Source organism: Salminus brasiliensis, chromosome 1, assembly GCF_030463535.1.
Source record: "Salminus brasiliensis chromosome 1, fSalBra1.hap2, whole genome shotgun sequence".
Classification (NCBI taxonomy): Eukaryota; Metazoa; Chordata; class Actinopteri; order Characiformes; family Bryconidae; genus Salminus; species Salminus brasiliensis.
In genome coordinates, this window is record NC_132878.1 from 76,684,856 (window position 1) to 76,704,782 (window position 19,927).

The following is a 19,927-nucleotide window of genomic DNA, read 5'->3' on the forward strand; positions in this document are numbered from 1 at the left end:
GAGAACTGTGCTTAGCTTAGCTTTTGATTTGATCGATTTGATCGACTGCTTCACATCTTCAAAACAGCAGAATGTCTCTAAATGTGTAAGTTTTACCATATGTTTATAATTTATAATATCTGTCAATATCTGTCATATTGATGATCTTGAATAGAACAGGTTTATTGTACTGTTTTCAGCAAATACACTTTTGTTGAGTGTTGATGGGCAGGTAGAGGACAGAGCTACAGTATATGCACACAGCAGATAAAAAATGACAGATCTTTTTTATTAATTGATTGAAAATGTCCTCATCCCTAACAAATCTTAATTTCATTAAGCGGACCACTCCACATTTTATGCTGTTTCTTAGTCAGTAGAAAATTGTAGCACCGCACTAAAACAAACCTGGAGGGGATGCATTAGCCTTTTCTCTTGGGCGTGACTTCTGGACTAAACAATTCCTATTGTTCTATTCATCATATAATGTTCACACAGACAGATGGCATTATAAAAAAAATGTAAACCAAAATTATAAGGAAAAAAAAGTTTTATATTCTTTTTCTTCAGGTCCTCTTATACATTTTGTGGGGGTTTAAGTTCCAATGGTAGAAGGCCACTTTCCCACCTCTCTTTATTTCTTACATTTATTATTTATAAAGATTATAAAGATTATTGATTAATATATGATACGCTTTGTTTGACTGCCCTGTATAGTGTCTCATTCTAAAAGCACTCCAGGACTGCAGTATCAGCTTCCACAATCATGGGAAAGACTGCAGACTAGACAGTTAGCCAGAAGACGATTATCAACACTGTATATCAGCTGGTTCTTGTAGAGAAAGAGTTCATTTAAAACTACTACTTTGACTAATTTACACTTTTAAACAAGCACAACAGTCTTTATATTGACTGTAGTCTTTTTTAAAGTCGCACTACATTAATTACACTGTGTTTTTGTGTGCTGCTAAAGGTTCCTTGAGGAACCTTTGGAGGCTCTTCAGTTTCAAAACTATGGTGGTACCTCTTAAGGTGCTTTGAGGAGAAATGGGTACCTTAACACAGTTTCAAACCAAAGAGCCTCCAAAAGTTCCTAAAGTATCTTATATTTTTAACAGTGTAGTTGTGTTAGGCTTTCAAGGAAGAGCCTGTTGGTGAAGTTTGACAAGTCTATGTTTTATCATTAATTTTCTTGTATTATATGGCATGCCTAGATAAAGAAGTGAACTAATTAAATAGTTCAATTATTTTAAAAAACACACCGTTTAGTTGTGTGAACAATTTTTAATTTCTTTATTGACTCATGCTACCACACAATCAAACCTCCACATCTCTCTCTACAGTCTAACTATGTAAAATGTTCACAGGTCAGGAATTTCTTGGAACATTTTTGGTTTAACTGTGACTGCAGAGAGCTTGGTTTTCTCCACAACTGGCCTTGCACTGCTTATTGGTGCCATATTCCTATTTGGATTCATACAAAAGAGGATGGGTAAGTGTGTATATAAAACATTTAATATTGACCAATTTTATCAACCAGGAAACCGCAGCATATATAGTGCCTTACTTATACAGTTGTAGTTGGAAGTTTACATACAATTGCACTTGACACCCGCATTGCAAATTATGTTCATGAGCAAAATGTACAACCTTTCAGCTGTTTGCATTAGACCAATCAAACAAGAAGAATTTAAATATCTCAACACAACTAATAGAACAAGTGCTCTCTCCTGATTAGGCATTAAATGACAGGTTTAATGACCACTGCAGTCTCGGAATTATTCAACCCCCTCATGATAAGCGTCTTTAGTACTTAGTAAGGGACCCGTTTGATGTTCTGACCTGCTGCAAACGTGATGCATAGCCAGACACCAGCTTCAGACAGCGTTCCTGAGGAATCTTAGCCCATTCCTCACTGCCGATGGCTTTCAGTTCACTAATATTCTTGGGCTTGCGTGCAGCAACCGCCTTCTTCAAATCCCACCAAAGATTTTCTATGGGGTTCACGCCAGGCGACAGTGGTGACCACTCCAGAATCTTCCAGGACTTCTGAAACCAAGCCTTCTAGCCATCCACCCATTGCAGGTTTCTAATGCCAGAGGAAGCAAAGCAACCCCAGAGCATCACCAAGCCACCACTATGCTTCACTGTGGACAGGGTGTTCTTTTCAGCATATGCTTCATTCTTCCTCCTCCAGACACACCGGAAAAAGTCTGGTTCTGTTTCAACACAGATGTAACATATGAAACAAAACTGGAACGTTTCAGGCCTTTGGTGTCTGGCTACGACGTGCTTCAACAGAGCACTGGTATCACTCCACCAGTCTCATCACACAAGATATCTCATCACACCTCCACCCCATACAAACTCACTCATAACAGTAATGTAAAGATTTCAGATATATATTAAACCTGTACATTTTAAACAGTGCAATAGTGTATGTATAGTGTGTGTATAGTGTAAGTGAATGTGTATATACTGTATACATTTTACATGCAGAATTTGAGGTTTAACTCACAGTCTCTCCACTTATCCTTAGATCCAATGTCTGCAGACAATTCAAGAAGACCTATAACTTCAGTTATCATAAATATTATTATGTATCCTGTGAACCTTTGCACATCAGCATATCATACCACTATGAGGTGAGTGACACTATGTATCATAGATATCAGTGATATCTTTCTTTGTCAAAGAAGAGCTTAAAATATTCATAATAAAATGTCTAATCAGCTTAACCTCACACTCACAGCATGAGAAATCGAAAGGACAAAAAGGACAGTGATCAGTCTATTACTGTTAGCTGTTACTGCAGATACATAAACAGTCATTTGCAAAAATGTGGACACCTAAGGTCAAATTATGTTTTGTTGCTTTTGTAGGTGGAGTCTCTATAGAGACACTTTTATTTTTAGATGGAAAGCACCTCATGTACCTGACTCATAACTCACTCATTCACCTACTTCCTCCCTCACATGTGCAGGCCTCTTTAGAAGGGGGTGCCTTTAGCACTTAAATAGCTTTCGGTGACTCACATCAATGACACTGTGTCCTCATTTCCCAAAATGTTAAATTTAGCAAATGCACAAACATTGTGCCCTAAAATGTGCAGAAACGTGATATTTATTTCCTGTATTTGTTCACTAGTTCGTACTTGTTGCAAAGGGGTGTTGGGAAATTTGCACTGAGCAGTACATTGCAAAGTGTGGTTCTCGCCCTAAATGTATTCCTCTCTCTCTCTCTTCTCCAGCTTTTTTGTCATCAAGGAGACCCGTAACCCAGCAGACGAAGTCCTAAGAGAACTGAAGGCGAAGCTTCCCAGATATTACAAATCATAGCTGTGTAGCTGTCGGTCTCATTTGCTCCTTTGGTACATAATGAGAACTGCAACTGAATCTTTATACTACAGTAGGGTGAACTGATGTAATGCGGAACACCTAAGCTCTGTTTGGTCTTTCACAGATCAATGAAACTTGGTAAAAAAATATGGGGGTGCCTATTAGTGATTAGTGTTGAACGATCTCCAAACAGGAGCCTTTCCAGGTCAATGACAGCATTTAGACAAAATTGTTATGTTAAGGGTATGAATTTCTTGTTAATAAAACAATCCCGCCAGTGCCAGGATGTGTTTATATGTTTGATCTTCAAAATATATTGTAATACAGTCTGCCTTGTATCATTTAACTTTGCCCTTGTGATATGATTAGGAATCATTACAGATGGAATTAAAACGTAAGTGTTTTTAATATGTCGGTTTGTTTTGCTTGTTTTGGTTCTTGATTGTTGATCCAGAGGGGTGTTAAACAGTTGAACTTGGCATGGTTGGAAAAGATGGAATCTGTAAGCACAGTGGGTCAAAAGCCTACCCAGAATGGTTGGGTGCATCTGTAAGTTGATGTGAGTTCTAACTAATCATTATTCCCTTATTTTCACAAGTATTAATAACGCCCCCCTGTGGAAAAGTTGGCTGATTGTGAGTGAGTGAGTTAGTGACTTACATTTCAGGTTCATGAGGTGCTTTTTAGCTAATAAACATCTCTTATCAGTATTATTATCAGCATTATGTCACTGGGGTTTATTAAAAATTTAAAAATTAAATAACAGCTACTTACATTTGCACCAAGCTGCCTACTTGTTTTATCTTTGACAGCTGATGTTGGCTTTTCATTACAGTATACTTCATACTAAGAACTCCTTCTGCTTTCAAATGGTGTCAGAACTGGCAGCTGGCAAAACTTGCAATTCTCTAACTATGGAAGTAAAAATGTGACCCCGAGTAATCGTGCAAGACCTGGTTGATCACCAAAACAATCTGCAGTTTAAAATCTACAAATCTGCAACTGCAGTGCTATGACCTGTCAGGACTAGAGTCTGACACGAAACAGGGGATCAGGTTTAGCACCATACTAGTGGTTCTCAAACCAATCTGTAGGACCCCCAGACAGTCCACATTTCGTCTCTGCTCTGGGCCTCAATGCCTTCAGTGCACATTTCATGTATGACTGCCTCAAACGGCATATTTACTCAAAAATGTTCATGTCGAATTGTTGTATATTAATTAACTGCACAAACCCAAATAGCACTGGAGCACACACTTTACCTAGTGTTTTACAGGTTCCACCTTCTTATAATATAGCAGAAGAAGGGTTTAAACACTGATTTCTGGGGGCAAGAAAACATGTGCCAGTATTAGCCAGGATTAGCCTAAGGGAAATTGAACTGTTGAAATGAAGACACTGGAGATAGAAAGACAGTTTTGCAGAGAGAAATGAGATAATGATGAGATAATGAACTGTTCTGTCATGAAATATATGGGGATGGGACAGAGTACCTGCAATCACTGGGAGCATTTGTAAGCTGATGAAGCCAAATTAATCTCAAAACTCCCATTACTTTCACCTGTCAGATAAAAAATCTTTAGAATGAACAATTTCTATAATATTTTATGAAGTATATTTGAAATAGTCCCGTCATAAACATCAACCAGCTGAGACAAATCTTCAGGGTTAGCAGGCAACATACAGCTAGCACCATATTGTATACAAACTGACCAAAATGGCCCTTAGATGTCCCTACAGTAAACACTGTAGTGTCACAGTATCATTGGTGTGAAACACTGGAATCCATTCAAGCACTAATAGTGCCTCTTGTGGATAAGCCCGTTTAACGCAAGTTTATTCACAAGATGTCCATGAGATGCTTTGCATTTAATAAAAATCTGCTCAGGTTGTTCCTGTTGTATTGTACTTGTTTCATCTTTACAGCACCTAGCGGCTGACACTTAATTTTCGAGAGGATACCTTCACATTACATTTATAGTTCATACTACGAACTGATTCTGCATTGCAATGCTGTCCAACTGAATAAGGTCAACTTTCTAACGTGCAAACTGCACTCAAAAAGCCACTGAAGTCATATTTACAAGTGAGGCACTTGGGGTTCTGGAAGATACATTTACAGTGTACCATCTACAAATAAATGCTGATCCTAATATATATATATATATATATATATATATATATATATATATATATATATATATATATATATATTTAAAAAAATGCAAAAAGGTTATGGTTAAATGATGCTAAATATTAAATGGATATATTGGAGGATTAAAGAGAAAAACATTTTGGAACGTCTATTGGTGTAATGATGCAAAAAAAAAAAAATGCTTTACACAAAAGACAGTCAATTGTGGACAATTTTGCTAACTAATGCAATTGCACTTTTTAAACATTAGAAGCAAACAACGTTCAGGTCACGCCCCTTACATCCCAACTCTCGCCTCATTGGTAAATTATACAACATGGATTTTTTCCACCAAAATATCATGAGAATATCAAATGGTATGATAAGTGATGAAACGATGGATTCTACACCAAAAGAGATGAATAATACCAATAAAATGTTTATATGATTAAACCAGCATTATGTAAAATTTTTACCTTAAATTAGCTGCTTCAAAATAATTGTGTGACTTATAATAGAGAGAATAGCACTGCTATCACTGCTACCCTGGACTCAGAACGCTAACTGCAATATGTACCTTCGACGAAGTGGACAGAGTGGAACTTGAGAACTGTGCAACACCGTTCATCCAAAGTTGAACAGTTAGTCTACCGCCTCTTTGACTTTCAGTGATGCTTCTGTATCTTTCAGCTTGACGAGAATAGCATGAAAGCATGTCCTTCTTGAGGGGTGACAAAGTGTGAATTACTCCTCCTGACTGTAGGGGACTGCTTTAAATGTGCATTATTAATTTACTCATTTGCAGAGTTCAAACACATGGTGACTCCTGGCTCCCAGCATCACCACTGTAAAGAAATCTAAATCAGTAAGTTTCTCTAACCAAAACCACTCTGAATGGCTCAATAAACACAGAACTTGGCCTCTAACTCTCTCTAACTCACTAGCTGACAGAAGCGTCACTGTCTTAAATATGGAAACAGTAAATACCTGGCTAAAATGTGATGTTCAATGAAGGCAACATTTAAAGAAAATACAACATAACTCAATCGTGTCATTCAACAGCTTGAAACATCGTGTCAATTTTTATTCATCAAAAATGCAACTGAAATGAGCACGTATCAAAAAGTCTGTACGACAAAAGCCTTTACAAAATGGCTTGACACTGAAGTCTTTTCCCCAAAATGGCTGTTACAACAAATTGTAAACAGTTTTGAATCAACAGTCTTACAGCACTTACAACAAAAATACAGATCAGCTAAAATAAGAAATAAAGAAGAGAAAAAAAAGAAAAAAAAAAAAGAAAAAAAAAAAAAAAAAAAAAAAAAAAAAAAGCACCTGCTCTCTTTCAAACCTGAAAGAGAAGCACAAAAACACAACTGCGCCATCTGTACAGAGTAAAAAATACAATACACAAAACAGAAACAATGGAATGTTCAATGTTAAAAATGAAATCAACTCATCCTCCATTCACTTAAAAAAAGAATAAAGAAAAACCTTTTTGTTTTTTCCCCCTCCTACAACAAAAGGCAAAGGGCTGGACTATGCATTTAACAGACATGATGCACTTCAATGAAAAATACAAGCTGGTTTGGTCACTTAGCTTTGTGCATAGTTTTAAGGCATCGTTTTAGCAGTGTTCTGGATAGAGAAAGTGAGAGCGAGAGAGAGAAAGAGCAATTGTGGTTTGAGAGACATTCTGAACGGGAGTCTATGTATCTATTTTTTACAAAATGGTGGGGAAGGGGACAGCTACCTATAAAAGGCACCTTTTAGCTTCCTCATTTTCTCCCAGCTGATAGATAAGCAGGTTGGCGAGACCCTGAGAGAAATCCATGGAGATTCTGGTCGGCTACATGTCCTGTGTCAGGATTCTTGTTCTAGGGGTCCGGAGGGTCATCCAGTTGCAATGTGAAAAGGGGATGTGGTGGAGGGAAGCCTGTTCCTGGTCCATTCACAGCAGAAGCTGCATGTCCAGAGTGGCACCTTTTTTCCTGGAGTGCATGGAGAGAAAGAGAGAGATGGAGAGACACAACGGAGCACAGAATGGCGTTTCATATGGCATCTGGTGAGTGTCAGACTGACTGAAGCTCAGTCCCATAGTATTTGTTGTTGTTGTTTTTTTTGTTCAGTACATCAGCAGTAGGACAACAGTTCAAAAGACATGTAAAAGTGGTTCTTCACATCTGTGCTTAAAGGCAAAAAAAAGAAAAGAAAATCACAGAACCAACATGATTCATTTATAACAATGACAACAAAAAAAGACATCTGTAAACAGTCTTCATAGAGGCAGCAAATCGACTGGGCTCTTCACATTTGTCTTTTTTCAGTTGTGTACACAAGGAGGAAGATTCATTTGCAAAAAAACAAAAAAACAAAAACACAGACACACTCACACGCGCATACACACTTGTGGCACGCACAATGTCTCTAGGTGCAGTCTTTAAAAAAATTAACAAAACTCACAACTCTCATGAATACTCGTGTTTTCAAATGTGGTGAAAATGGCACTTTTAACCCAGCAGAAGGGATCCTTCCTCTTTAGCACATTCCCCAGTCTCTAGCAAAATGGCCATGTTCTCAATTCGTAACACTCCCCCCCAAGAAAAAAAAACAACAAAAAGATAAATAAATAAAATTCTGACATAAAAAAGAATGAGAAAAACAAACAAACAAACAAAAAAAAATGCAGCAGTAGCCGAATGAGGTATTCATGTATTGCTCTATGTAGAAGAAAAAAAAGGATTTAAAAGTTAAATAAATTAAATTAATCAGTGGTTGGTTTGAGATGGGAGGCGAGCAACTCATATGTGGTTTAAGGTATCAGGCTGGGCTGGGCAGGGGCAGCAGGAGCAGTCCTGTCCACGCAGTGGGTGGGCGAGGGAGTGTCAGGATTGCGGGCTTCCCTGAGGTAAGGCTCTAGAGCTAGGCTCTGGTTCGCTCTCCGGCTCCTCAGAGCTGCCCGATGCCTCGGGCTGCATGGCGTTCCAGCTGGCTTTGTTCAGGCACAGGTGGCCCAGCATGGTCTGAGAGAGCCGCGTGTCCGAGAAACGTGCCCACTCGGCAAACAGAGGCTCCACCACGTAGGTCATGAAACCTGGTGAGAGAGGGGGAGAATAGCAGATGAGATTACTGAGAACCACTAAAGGAATAGTTTGACACATTTCTATACAGTACTGTGTAAAAGATACAAATTGTTTTTACAAATATATCTGTATAGCAGTTTTACACTATACTAAAGACTATAATATCAAAACAAAGACAAATAGGAAGTCAGTGAAGTTATTGATATGTTGGTTTGAGGAACACAATTTATATAATCTCTAATTATTTGCTTATATAGTTTCTGATACTGAAAGGCATGCTGTTATCTATACAAAAATAGACATAACTACAGAAAAAAAGGAGGCTACAAGTCTGCTGCAAATAATGTTTCTAGCTAAAATGCCCCCCTCTCCCAAATTCCATACAGCTACCCTGTCAGAAACCACATTTGCAAGTTTATCTACTTAACTTACTGTGAGACAAATGCATGATTTATACATAGAGCTGGTCAATATGACGATATTTTATCGTATTGTGATACATTTTGTTATCGTGATTAGAAAAGCATATTGAGAATTTTGTCAGTGCTTATTAAACACTGATCAACTGGAGGTTTCACAACAGTGTAATTAGACTGGTTTAATTAGATGAAGTGTAGAGGATGTTGAACTGTATTCAGTATGGGAGAGTATCTGAAAAGTAGTTTTTAAGAATCTGTCATTACTGATGTATTTAGTCTTCGATCACACGTTTTGTGATATTGTGCACTGTGAAAAATGTCTTTAAATATCGTGATATAGTATTTTTACCGCCCAGCCATATTTTTACATAAGGTTTTGTTTGCAATACTAACAGATCTATCCACTATCAGTCTAAAAGTTTCTATTGTTTGTTGGCTATATTAGCCCATATTAGCTCCTATATTAGCAAAACTAAATACACTTCAGACCTTCAGACCAAGACATTTAGCAGATCGAACAACTTCCTACTTTTTTTTTTTCAGCTACTCTAAAAAATAACTGATTTGCAAGTAATACATATCACTACAAATCAGTGCAAACAAGACCAAAGTCAAACATCAAGTCTCAAGTCTCACTGGCATCCCCTACTGGAACTACACTGTTTTTTGGGTGATCTGGAGAACGTACATAGCGTTATCAGACCATGCATGCGATACAAATGGCTCAAAATGAAGGTTTTATGCCATTGTAACAACTGGAGATAAATCATGTCGATTGACTTATGGGCAGTGACGGGTCTTAATAGGTTTTAAAGCCAAAGTCCAGGTCACTGACGATGAAGTCAAAGTGGGGTCAAAAATCTTTGAAAAATGATTTTGGTGAGTCAATCCTTATGTCACCAAAGGAGTTACGTGACTTGAGTCCATATCTCTAAATAAGAATGCAAGTCAGAATGAGTAACTGCGAACACAGTCTGCTTCCATATATCCTACTAAAATGATACTTCCAAAAACCTTCTTTCCTTGGCATTCCCTTTCTTGATGAGACACTCAGACGTCACATAAGCCTCAAATCAGACAAATGTACAGTAGCCAAAATAAGCATGACAGCACTAAGAGTAGTGTTAAATGATAAGCTTGTCCTTATTATTGCTATGTCTCAGACAGTCAGAAAAATGTCTGTGGCATCTGAATATTACAGGGTTGAAGGCTTCAGATTGTTAGTGTAGGAGACAACCACCTGATAAACAGACCAATAAAGAAGGTTATTTGGATCATAGGAGATATTTTCAGTGAAGGACAGTGATACAACATCTCCTTTCCCTGTTAAAAAATATCTGTCTGCTTTTTGCCTCCTACAAAGAATTAAACCTTGGTCGGTGGACAGAGTTGGTGGAAATGTACTCCTGCATTCTGTCATGATTCTTGGGTTCACAGAGTGAAAACTCTTAACACACTGCCAAGAACACTGTGCTTATCCCAAATGTGTGAGAGTTGACACCAGTAGTCCAGGAAACCAGAGTCTTACCAATCTGAACATCGGCTATGGAGTTGTTCTCGCTGTCACACAGTGGGCTGACTTCAAGTTTGTGCTTCTTCTCAATATCTCCTAAACATGTGGAGAGAGACAGAACAATTACAGTCACATTATCACATCAAATTATTATAAGCTAAACCGCAGTTAAACCTGTCAGTTTAACATGTAAGCTGCAATGTGGTGCAATTATTCAATACTATTAAAATGTGTTGTATAAGGCAAAAATTAGTCGATTTATTACAAAAAACAAACAAACAAAAAAACCAGATAAACAACATTGCCACGTTTTTGTATGTCATGTTTTAGAACACAAATGCTGCCACTCAAAGTTTTTTTTACATTACATTTAATTGGAAATGTATAATATGTTTTAAGGCATTGCAAGTCTCAACAGGGCTCCCTTTAAGATTAAGCCAAAACAGTCTGTGGGTTGAACTGGCTGATCACACTATGTTGATAGTCCCCTTTAGTTTATTTACAAATGCTCAAATTGTTGAGAACCTAAAATGTGATTTGAACCACGGTGAGGGTTTTGACTTTGAGTGATGAGTTCAGGGAGAAGTGGAATCAAATTTAATAGGTAGCTGAATGCAAGCTAAAGGCAGGCTGAGCACAATAAAAAGCATCAAGCGTGAACCATCAACATAAAGCATTTCCCATTGGGTGAGCGTGTGTATATATAGTACCTTGGTGGAAGAACTCCTCAGTCACCTTTTCACTCCACTGTTTGCTGAGCTCCCACGGCCTACACGGGTTACAAATATCGGCACACTTCAGGGCCATCTGCACACAGAGAGATCACACAAACACACACAGAGAAGCTGAAGGAACTGAATGACTTGGCAAGTTGCAGAGAGGCGCACACACGCTTCTGCTGTGTGCCAGGACTGGCAGCAGAACTTTAGTAAAGGATATCTGCATAATTTGACTAAACAGTGATCTGCTGTTGAACATTTTGTGAATATATTGCTTTCGTGTGAGATATTGCTCTGGTAGTGAGAGTTCTGCTTGTGTCCCCTCACCTGTAGGATGAAGTGACGATGTGAGGCGTTCCCCAGGCACAGGTCCTCCTGGTCCAGGTGTGTCCTGAACTTGGATAGATATTCATTCTGTCTGCTGATATCTGTGGCCAGAATCAGAGAACCCAGCTGCCTCTCCATGTTCAGACTGAAAAGAAGGGGGGGAAAGTAAAAATGTCATTAACTATACTTAAATGAAAAAGTGCTACTGATATGCACTAAGAAGCGTGATTGATCTCAGCCCACAATTTGCTTTTCAATTCTAGAAAAATGATCCAGTTATGGATTACTGCTGGTTATTTGTAAATTTACATTCAAACAGTGCAACTGCATTAGATATCACGGTTAATAGAATGCTTATTCAAGAAAAATTGAATATAGGCATTGCCACATCTCTACAATGCACATGAATCATGGTTTAGTATTGTGAGATCACAAAATGTTGACAACAGTAATATACATTACTTATATATTTTAAACACAGCAACAAAATGAGAACATTCATCATTAAATATCATCACAATCTACTTGAAAAGATATGTGCTGTAATACACACCGGTCCTCTGCAGGAAGATGGGAGAAGAGCTCGGTTTCTCGGAGCAAACCCACTGCAGACCTCCAGTGGTGGTTCTCCAGGACTGAGGTATTCTACAGAGCCATATAGTCTGTTAGACTGTGCTGATTTGAGACATTATATTATAAGCACAGAGAAATCAATTTACCCCAAATGTAATTGATCTGTCAAGACATACTTGGTGCCTAATGGTTGTACAAAATGGAAGCTTAGAACCCCTTCCCCCTTGACAGGCTGTGTGATAATCCCAAATAGTGTCTCTGTTTCTATTCAAGAAAATGAATAAGCCAACAGGCAACTGTTATCAATGTTTAAATGGTACTACTGTTTTAGCCATGCAGCACACATTTGCCCTCTTTAACAGATAGCAGTATATTTTGTAGTATCAAAAACATCATAACTGGGAATGCAGTTTCAGAAAAGTGTTTTATCATAATCTTTACAGAGTGTGATCCTCACCTGACCAGTTAAAAGCATTTTGTGTTAAGACACCATTTGGGGTAAGAGAAAAATTGTGAGAATTAAAGCTGATGAAAGTGTTGCTCTCACCCTGTACAAAGCGGCTAAGTAATGGTTGGTTTTAATGAGGAAAGGCTGATTGACCCCTGGGTGGTCCAGGTCATGAGTGGCCGCTGCCAGAAGGCCCAAGAGTATATCACAGGAAGTGAGGGACTTGGCAAGCTGCAGAGAAAACACACAGACATACCCATGGAACACACTGTAAGCTTGATTAAGTCGAGTTCATGCAGGTAAGAGTTTCTCCTGTGATCCTACCTTGGGCTCTTTCAGGTAACAGTGCATCGCCTGGGTCACGTCTGCAGCGTGGACTGCATTATGGTAAGGATTATGATTGTGGTAGTCCTCTTGAACCAAAACTAAAACAGAATGACGAAACATAGAGCAAAATCAAACTAAATACAGTGAGTTTAGGCAAAAAATAATGTTTTACTGAGACTGTTTTGCCTGGAATCCAGACAACACTGAATAATGCAGTGGACCCCTCCCTTGGCTTTAGTCATGCTGTAAAATTGATATGGTAACAACTGGAACACACTGTCCCTACAGATCAATTAGCAGTTAACTTGAAAACCTCAAACAACTTTGGCCTGTTTTTATACACAGATTAAGCTTAATGTTGAACAAAAGTGTAATGTCTGGACAAACTATCCACTGGAATTATCAATCATTTAGTCTCAGATGTGTAGTCACTTACCTAAAAAGCGATGCACTTTAACCATGTCTAACTGGAAGAGCTCAATTAAGCCATAATGACTCAGAAGATACAATGTCAAGGTAACCAGACTGTTTCCTGAAAACAAGTAGAGAAATGATACATCAAATGTATTAAAAAACAAAAACAACAAGCACCCAGAGCATACCATGCCATACAATGATTATTTCTTTTTATAACACAGTATTTTAATTATATTAACCTATGGTCTAAGGAACTCATCAACTTCAGGTTTTCAAACTGCAACTATAGTGAGTGATTGCATTATGCGGCCCAGCAGGTGGCAGTGCTGAACACAAACACAACAGCAAATATCAGTCACGCTTAGCGCACAGCAACTCTTAAAAGGGGAATACCAGCACACACACACACACAAACACACACAAACACACACACACACACACACACACACACACACACACACACACACACACACACACACACTCCTCAGAGACACTTTAAAATATTTACCATTCGTCAGCCTGTCGAAGAGGAAAATATCAAAATTCCAGCTTCCAACCTTTTCCAACATGCACTGCAAAAGATGAACAGGTCAATTAAAGAGATTTCATTTAATTAAAGAAATCAAGAAAACAGGAAAAAGACAGAAAAACATCACACTGTATAAAATCATAAAATCTCAGATACTTTATAGATTAAGCTGTTGTAGGAAAGCAGCCCCTTGTCAGCAGAATCAGCACTGAAACTATCATTTATCTGTTTCTTTAGACTCTAACTTTCCCCACTCCTTATATCAACAGTCTCTCAGAAGACTTTTTAACCAGAGAAAACATTTTGCTTGAATTTGTAATGAATTTCAGCATGTCCAGCACTCAACACAGGACGTGTTGGATTGACCAATGTTATCTTTTAAAGTGCAAAGTGTCACTGTCTGTAAGCTAATGGTTAGCTTGGCATCACTTTTATATTTCAGAGAAGGAACAAATGTAACGGAAATTCAAATAAGGCACACAGTGCAACAGTGAAAAACTTACAATGCTTGCTTCAGGAACTGAAAAAACAATCCAGAACCAAAGTGAATATCGAAATGTACCTTACGAGTCACTCAGTGGCACTTTTCGTTTGGTAACTGGTGCACTTGCTGGGACTGATCTGACATGCTGTCAAAATGACATACTAAAGAATGATTAATGCACCAGTTATTTCCAGAATGATTGGTTATTTTTTTTAAAAGACAAAAGATGGATCTAACTAACAAATAACAAACTGTGCGTATGAAACAAGGAGGAGGTGTACTTTATATATAAAAAAAAAACGCCTCACAGCAAAAATGCTGAAGCAGAACAGAACAATAAAAAAAAAAATGATAAAATGTTCTGATACACACCACCAACATTTTGCATTATGTATAGGATTTCTTTTTTAGTCTACGACTTATTTTTAAATGGAGAACACACCTTGGCTTGGCCACAGTAGTCCTCGTCCAGGATGTGGAGGGGGTTGAGGTGTGGCGCTCCCCGGAGAAAGCGTGAGGACAGCAGGTGCCGCTGGAAACTGAAAAGTCTGCGGATCCTCCGGGCTGGAATCGATCCCGCCGACTCAGCATGGGCTGGACACACACAGGAGGACACTCATGAAATCCCCATGGTAAAATTACATAACATGGCTTTTTAACAGTGCTGCACAAAACCCATAACCATTCATATTAATCTCCTCCTAATGAAGTTAATGCAGTCTCAACCTGATGTCCTCTCCTCTATTCCATCAGGTCATAGCTGAAATGCTCTTAATCACTACAAACAAACCTGTTGAATCTATGACTTGACTCTATTTAACTTTCTCTTATTCCAGGGTAACCCAGAAATATAGCTGATCATGAAAAGCTGTTATGGTAAAAAAGCTAAGGTCTTAGTAGATTAAAGTGAATGTGAAAAGGTGATTGATTAACAGTGCTGACAGAAATGTGCTTGCCCAGTGCCAGACTGCTGACACAGCGACCCGGTTTAAAGCTGCACTGCCGGAGCGCTCCTGCTCACTGTATGCTTGCCGGAGCCACGCCTGGCTGGTGTGACCAGGCTGGAACAGTCCAGACCAGTCAGGAGAAAGGCCTTTAAATAGCCAGAGGCTAAAGCATGACAGTGGTCCTGTGTTGACGTGAATTCAATTGTGGATGTATGTAATATAAAGCGTAATATAAAGCAAAAATTATTCATACAGCAATTTTTTGTCACGTATAACAACATATTAAGAAAGCGCCCAGATGTTTTGTTTATTTATGATCAATAGTGCCATGCATTTTCAATGCATCAGGTAGCTTTGGTGTGTAATATCAATTCATAGCTGGACCAAACAAAGACCCAGTTTACACATGGGGGATTCATTCATTTTAGCCAATGTTAACCAATTTGTGCTTGATAGTCAAATGCATTAAACAGGGTGAAAAAATTGGTCTTCCATATTAGTTATTAGCCTAATATGTTTTAGAATATTTCAAATTATTTAGTAATTTCATGGAAATGTAGCAAAAATTTAGCTGAGTCAGAGAACCACTAGAGATTGACCATGTGTGTAATGTAGCCTGATTGTGAAAAAAGATCATGTGAAGTAAATAATGACCAAATAGGCTACTGAACTAAAGTTGCGTCTAGATCAGAACAGGGGAGTAGATACCCCTTTTAAATGGCAGCAGTCCAGAGAGTGGTCTCCTCCACACAAGCAGTTGAGGCCCTGTCACATTAGTGAAAAGGGTTTTGGTTGTCGAATATGGCTTGTAGAGACCGATGCATTTATGTTGGTAACATCTGGCTAAAACGTATCTCAGAACCACGCCTTGTTTTGGGCATATTTACACTTGCCCTGTTCTTCATTCTCAAACTCTCAAAAGCTTATTATATGCATTAAAGAGTACTGTGTGGCTTACTGTACATGGCAATGGATTGGTGATTTTATAGAAAATGGACGTTTTTTTCACATTGGTACTTACAGTGCAAGGTCCGGAAATCAACACCCAGGTATGGGTGCGAGCCTCTTCGTTCAGGTTCAAAGCCTACCTGGCTCCTCACTCTCACATCTCCTAGAAGGCATTAACAAAAAGACCCTCAAGAGATTTGTTAGCATACCCAACTAGCTCTTTGTTTGACCCAAGGAACAGGGCTTGAGCCTGGCAATGGAGGTACAGAAGGCACACAGAAACACATGCACACACAGCCAAAACGAGGGGCGGAGGGGCTCAAGGGCAGAGGAGGGGAAGTGAGCATGCAGCTCCATGCCGGGAAGAGAAGGCATTAGTATTCAGACTGCCATGAGCGAGGTGGACACGGGAAAGAAAGACAAGCTTGTGCCTCAGTCCAGGTCAGAATGGAGAGGAAATCAGAGGGACTTCAATGAGGCTGGCCAAAGCTCTCAAGTCACATCTGTTAATTCTCATTCAATAGGCCTTTTCATGAGACTGTATGCTGAGGAGAGGGGAAGAATAACTGCATAGACTTCTACTGAGTAATGGCAGCCTCCAACATGTCAGTCACTACTGATTGGTGTACATGTGCAGTAGATAAGTGAATAAATAAATAAATGAACATAAAAAAATCAAAATAAGGACAGCCTCCCACCAGTACATTTACTTACTTGAAAACAGCTGTTTGAATATTACACAAGCCCCTATCAAAATACCAAAACTGTGAATTACAATTACATAAACACTATAAAAATAATAATCAAACAAAGACAGACATGAGTGTAAAAAACAGCATTCAAAGATTTTTACAGAAATGTACAAAAGTGTAGTAGCACAACGTCACGCATGCAAACAGGAAGTACCACACATTAAAAACCAGACTGAAGCTCCTTGGACATGCAGTAGGAGGGAAGCTGCTGAGGTGGAGAAGCAAAGGGGGAGAGGCACATCCCGATTACGGAACCAAAGCGTCTGTTTCTCCAGCAGGCCTTGCGAGCCATTTTGTTAGCAAAGGATCTTGAATGCCACTAAACTTCGTCGGAGATGTTATCATTCTGTACTTCAGCATTAACATCTGAATGGGCCCTGGGTCTAAGCCGTTTCTCTCTAAAGGGGAAAAATGGATGCCATTCTTGAAAATATTATCGCACTCTGTTTTTCCACCCGCTAGCTAGGTCCCCACCTAAATCACACAATGCTACCAAACTGGGAGGGTGAAGGCTAGCATGTGCTTCCTCTGGGTCACGTGAAGCTCCACAGCATCGCTTCCAGTGCTGGACAGCTAAATCGCCAATTCTGTTATGTCAGCGAACAGACACCTGTGTTGGCTAGCATGGCACTTAGGGATGGGGAAGAGGGGGTATGGCCAGTTATGCCCTCTTGGACTCCCAGCCACAGATGGCTGTGGCCTCACCGGGGAACAAACTTCCACGATCTCCTGACAATGGTGGCCCGAACAACAACATTTTTAAACAGTTTGTTTGGTCAAGAACTTTTTTTCCCTAAATAGCATCATCTTTGTTACAAGGTTGAGAAGTAGTCGCAATAGGCAATCAGCAAGTTTTGTCAAGTGGGGTACTCAAATGGCTTTGGCCAGACATGACATGTCACTAGTGATGGGCGCCCATATCGGGTGAATAACTGCAGAAAATGCTAGTTTGAATATGAGAGGGGGCACAAAAATGATGCATGCTCAATCCTGTAAAAATTCAACTTACAAGAACACTCACAGTAGAGTGTTTAAGATGTTTGAGCACTATAGCCTATTTTTAGACGCTCATCTTAGATAAACTTAGAAAAATACCGAATGAGGATAATGAAATAATACTCATAATAAAATAATACTCATAATTTGTGTAATTGTAGTAGTCTATAGTTTGAGTAGCTGGTTTTAGTATCCTTATTATTACATAACATGGTGGTGTTATTTAAATGTGCAGGACTGGTAGCTCCCATGTAGCATGTATGTAGTAGTATTCCTATTTCGGATTCTCAGTGACTTCCTCATTCAGCTATAGAAACATTTTTTGGGGAAAATAAAGTATGTTTGCAAGTCAAAGTGTGTTGGCTTTAGAACATTTTTTCATGTTTACCATGGGACACAAGGGAATGCACAATTCCCTTTTTTATACATTTTTATATATTCCTTTTTTAAATACATTCCTTATTTAGGCATATTGTTAACTACAAAACAAAGTTTACTGATTACTGAGTGCTAACGCCTAATTCCTTATTGTAAGGGCAAAATTTTTAGTTTTGAAGTTATTAAAGGACAGAGTAGACAGTCTTTACTGTAATTTACTCTGATTATTACGAGAGTGGAAAGCACCATACAGTACTATACAAAGTACCATACAAAACTATACAGTAGTATGGTACAGAAGTCCAACAGTATTTGTCCACTTAAGAATTACAGCTTGTAAATTCCGCAACAATATAAAAACAAAATTGAAGAGCCCCTCTCCCTCGACTTGCTGTAGTAAAGGGTGTTTCATTTAAATTCTACAGCATTAAGCCTAATGCTAGAGAATCACCGGTGACAAAGGTTAAGATTAATCATTGTCCAGAGAATCAAGCCACAGTATGCTTTCGATGAGCTTAGTGTAGCTGTGGCAATGCGTAACTTGGACAAAGTGGGGTCCAATAAGGACATGTTAAAAACAGCATCCCCATTTAGACTATCTATAAAACTGGCCTTGATTGCTTGAAAAATAAATGGCATCTCTAAATGCATGATCTGCAAGTATTTTTTCATTTCTGACACAATGCAGATTTGGATTTATCACCACTGCACATTTGTAAGAGGTCAATAGGCCACTGAAAATCTGGAGAGGTTCCAGGCTGTAATGTAGTGATCTTAATCAAATCTATGCTAATCAAATCACGCAAATTTCAGGCAAAAAGCAGAAGTACTTCTGGGTGGAGACGGGACCTAAACTAGCATACTGATGAGATTATTTGATACTGCGTGACTGACACGGTCATGTTTTTGAGCAATCTTCATTGTTCAAATAATTTAGTGCAACAGGGCATACCCAGAAAGTGAACCACCACGTACAGTAGTTTGTTTAAAATGGCAGTGTTTGTAATTTGTGTGTGTGAGGGAATGTACCAGCAGAGACCGGTAGAGTGCTTACCTAGCATACGAATGTAAAGAGCCGTTTGATCAGAACTGTCATAGGAGATCGCGCCACGTCTCTGTGGAGTAAGAAAAGGGGTTAGAGTAAGCATTCAGATCAAATTTAAACTTTAAAAATCAAAGCAGGGAAACAACAACAACAAAGACCTAACAACATTGGATGTGCGCAACCTCTTCTGCAGTAGGTTGGTCATGATACCAAAATTCTGACTTCTGATTCAATTATAGTATTGAAATGCTGCATATATAATATGCAAGTAGAGATACAAAAATGCAAAGTAATAAAGAATGATAAATATGCCAAAAACACAAGCACTTGTCACCAATATTACTTGAATACACAAAGGAAAAAAACAAAAACAAAAATTAGTTTGTTATACAGCTTTCAGTTCACTTTATTTGTAACCATCCCCAACATAATGTTCCGTTTCCTGTAATGCTGATCCAGGCAGAAGTACTCTCAGTTTATGTTTTATGAATGTTTATGTATCAGCACTAGCAAATATGTACATTTAAAAAAATAAAAATAGATAATATAAGATATTATAATCAACATTAGC

General features: G+C 38.6%; 1 protein-coding gene and 1 long non-coding RNA gene across 8 annotated transcripts in view; one reads left to right on the forward strand and one right to left on the reverse strand.

The window, feature by feature from the left end:
* The first annotated feature begins 38 nt into the window (after nucleotides 1-38).
* LOC140536215 (uncharacterized) lies at nucleotides 39-3,698 on the forward strand. The gene is made up of 4 exons (XR_011977588.1): nucleotides 39-85; nucleotides 1,347-1,471; nucleotides 2,519-2,624; nucleotides 3,230-3,698. It is a non-coding gene; the product is annotated as an uncharacterized lncRNA (long non-coding RNA).
* A 2,821-nt stretch (nucleotides 3,699-6,519) lies between these two features.
* Nucleotides 6,520-19,927, reverse strand: part of pde7a (phosphodiesterase 7A) — a 51,909-nt gene continuing 38,501 nt past the window's right edge. For 3 of the 7 annotated variants that reach the window (XM_072689552.1, XM_072689518.1, XM_072689562.1), the window contains exons 2-14: nucleotides 19,366-19,426; nucleotides 16,900-16,932; nucleotides 16,259-16,348; nucleotides 14,733-14,884; nucleotides 13,786-13,849; nucleotides 13,297-13,392; nucleotides 12,858-12,958; nucleotides 12,633-12,764; nucleotides 12,066-12,157; nucleotides 11,513-11,657; nucleotides 11,177-11,273; nucleotides 10,482-10,562; nucleotides 6,520-8,545 (exon numbers count right to left, since the gene is read on the reverse strand). In XM_072689552.1, coding sequence (XP_072545653.1) covers nucleotides 8,337-8,545; nucleotides 10,482-10,562; nucleotides 11,177-11,273; nucleotides 11,513-11,657; nucleotides 12,066-12,157; nucleotides 12,633-12,764; nucleotides 12,858-12,958; nucleotides 13,297-13,392; nucleotides 13,786-13,849; nucleotides 14,733-14,884; nucleotides 16,259-16,348; nucleotides 16,900-16,932; nucleotides 19,366-19,372 — 1,299 coding nt within the window. In that variant the 5' untranslated portion in view covers nucleotides 19,373-19,426 and the 3' untranslated portion in view covers nucleotides 6,520-8,336. Of the gene's footprint in view, nucleotides 8,546-10,481; nucleotides 10,563-11,176; nucleotides 11,274-11,512; nucleotides 11,658-12,065; nucleotides 12,158-12,632; nucleotides 12,765-12,857; nucleotides 12,959-13,296; nucleotides 13,393-13,785; nucleotides 13,850-14,732; nucleotides 14,885-16,258; nucleotides 16,349-16,899; nucleotides 16,974-19,361; nucleotides 19,427-19,927 lie in introns of all 7 variants that reach the window. The other 4 variants (XM_072689527.1, XM_072689543.1, XM_072689570.1 and 1 more) reach the window with 3 other exon arrangements.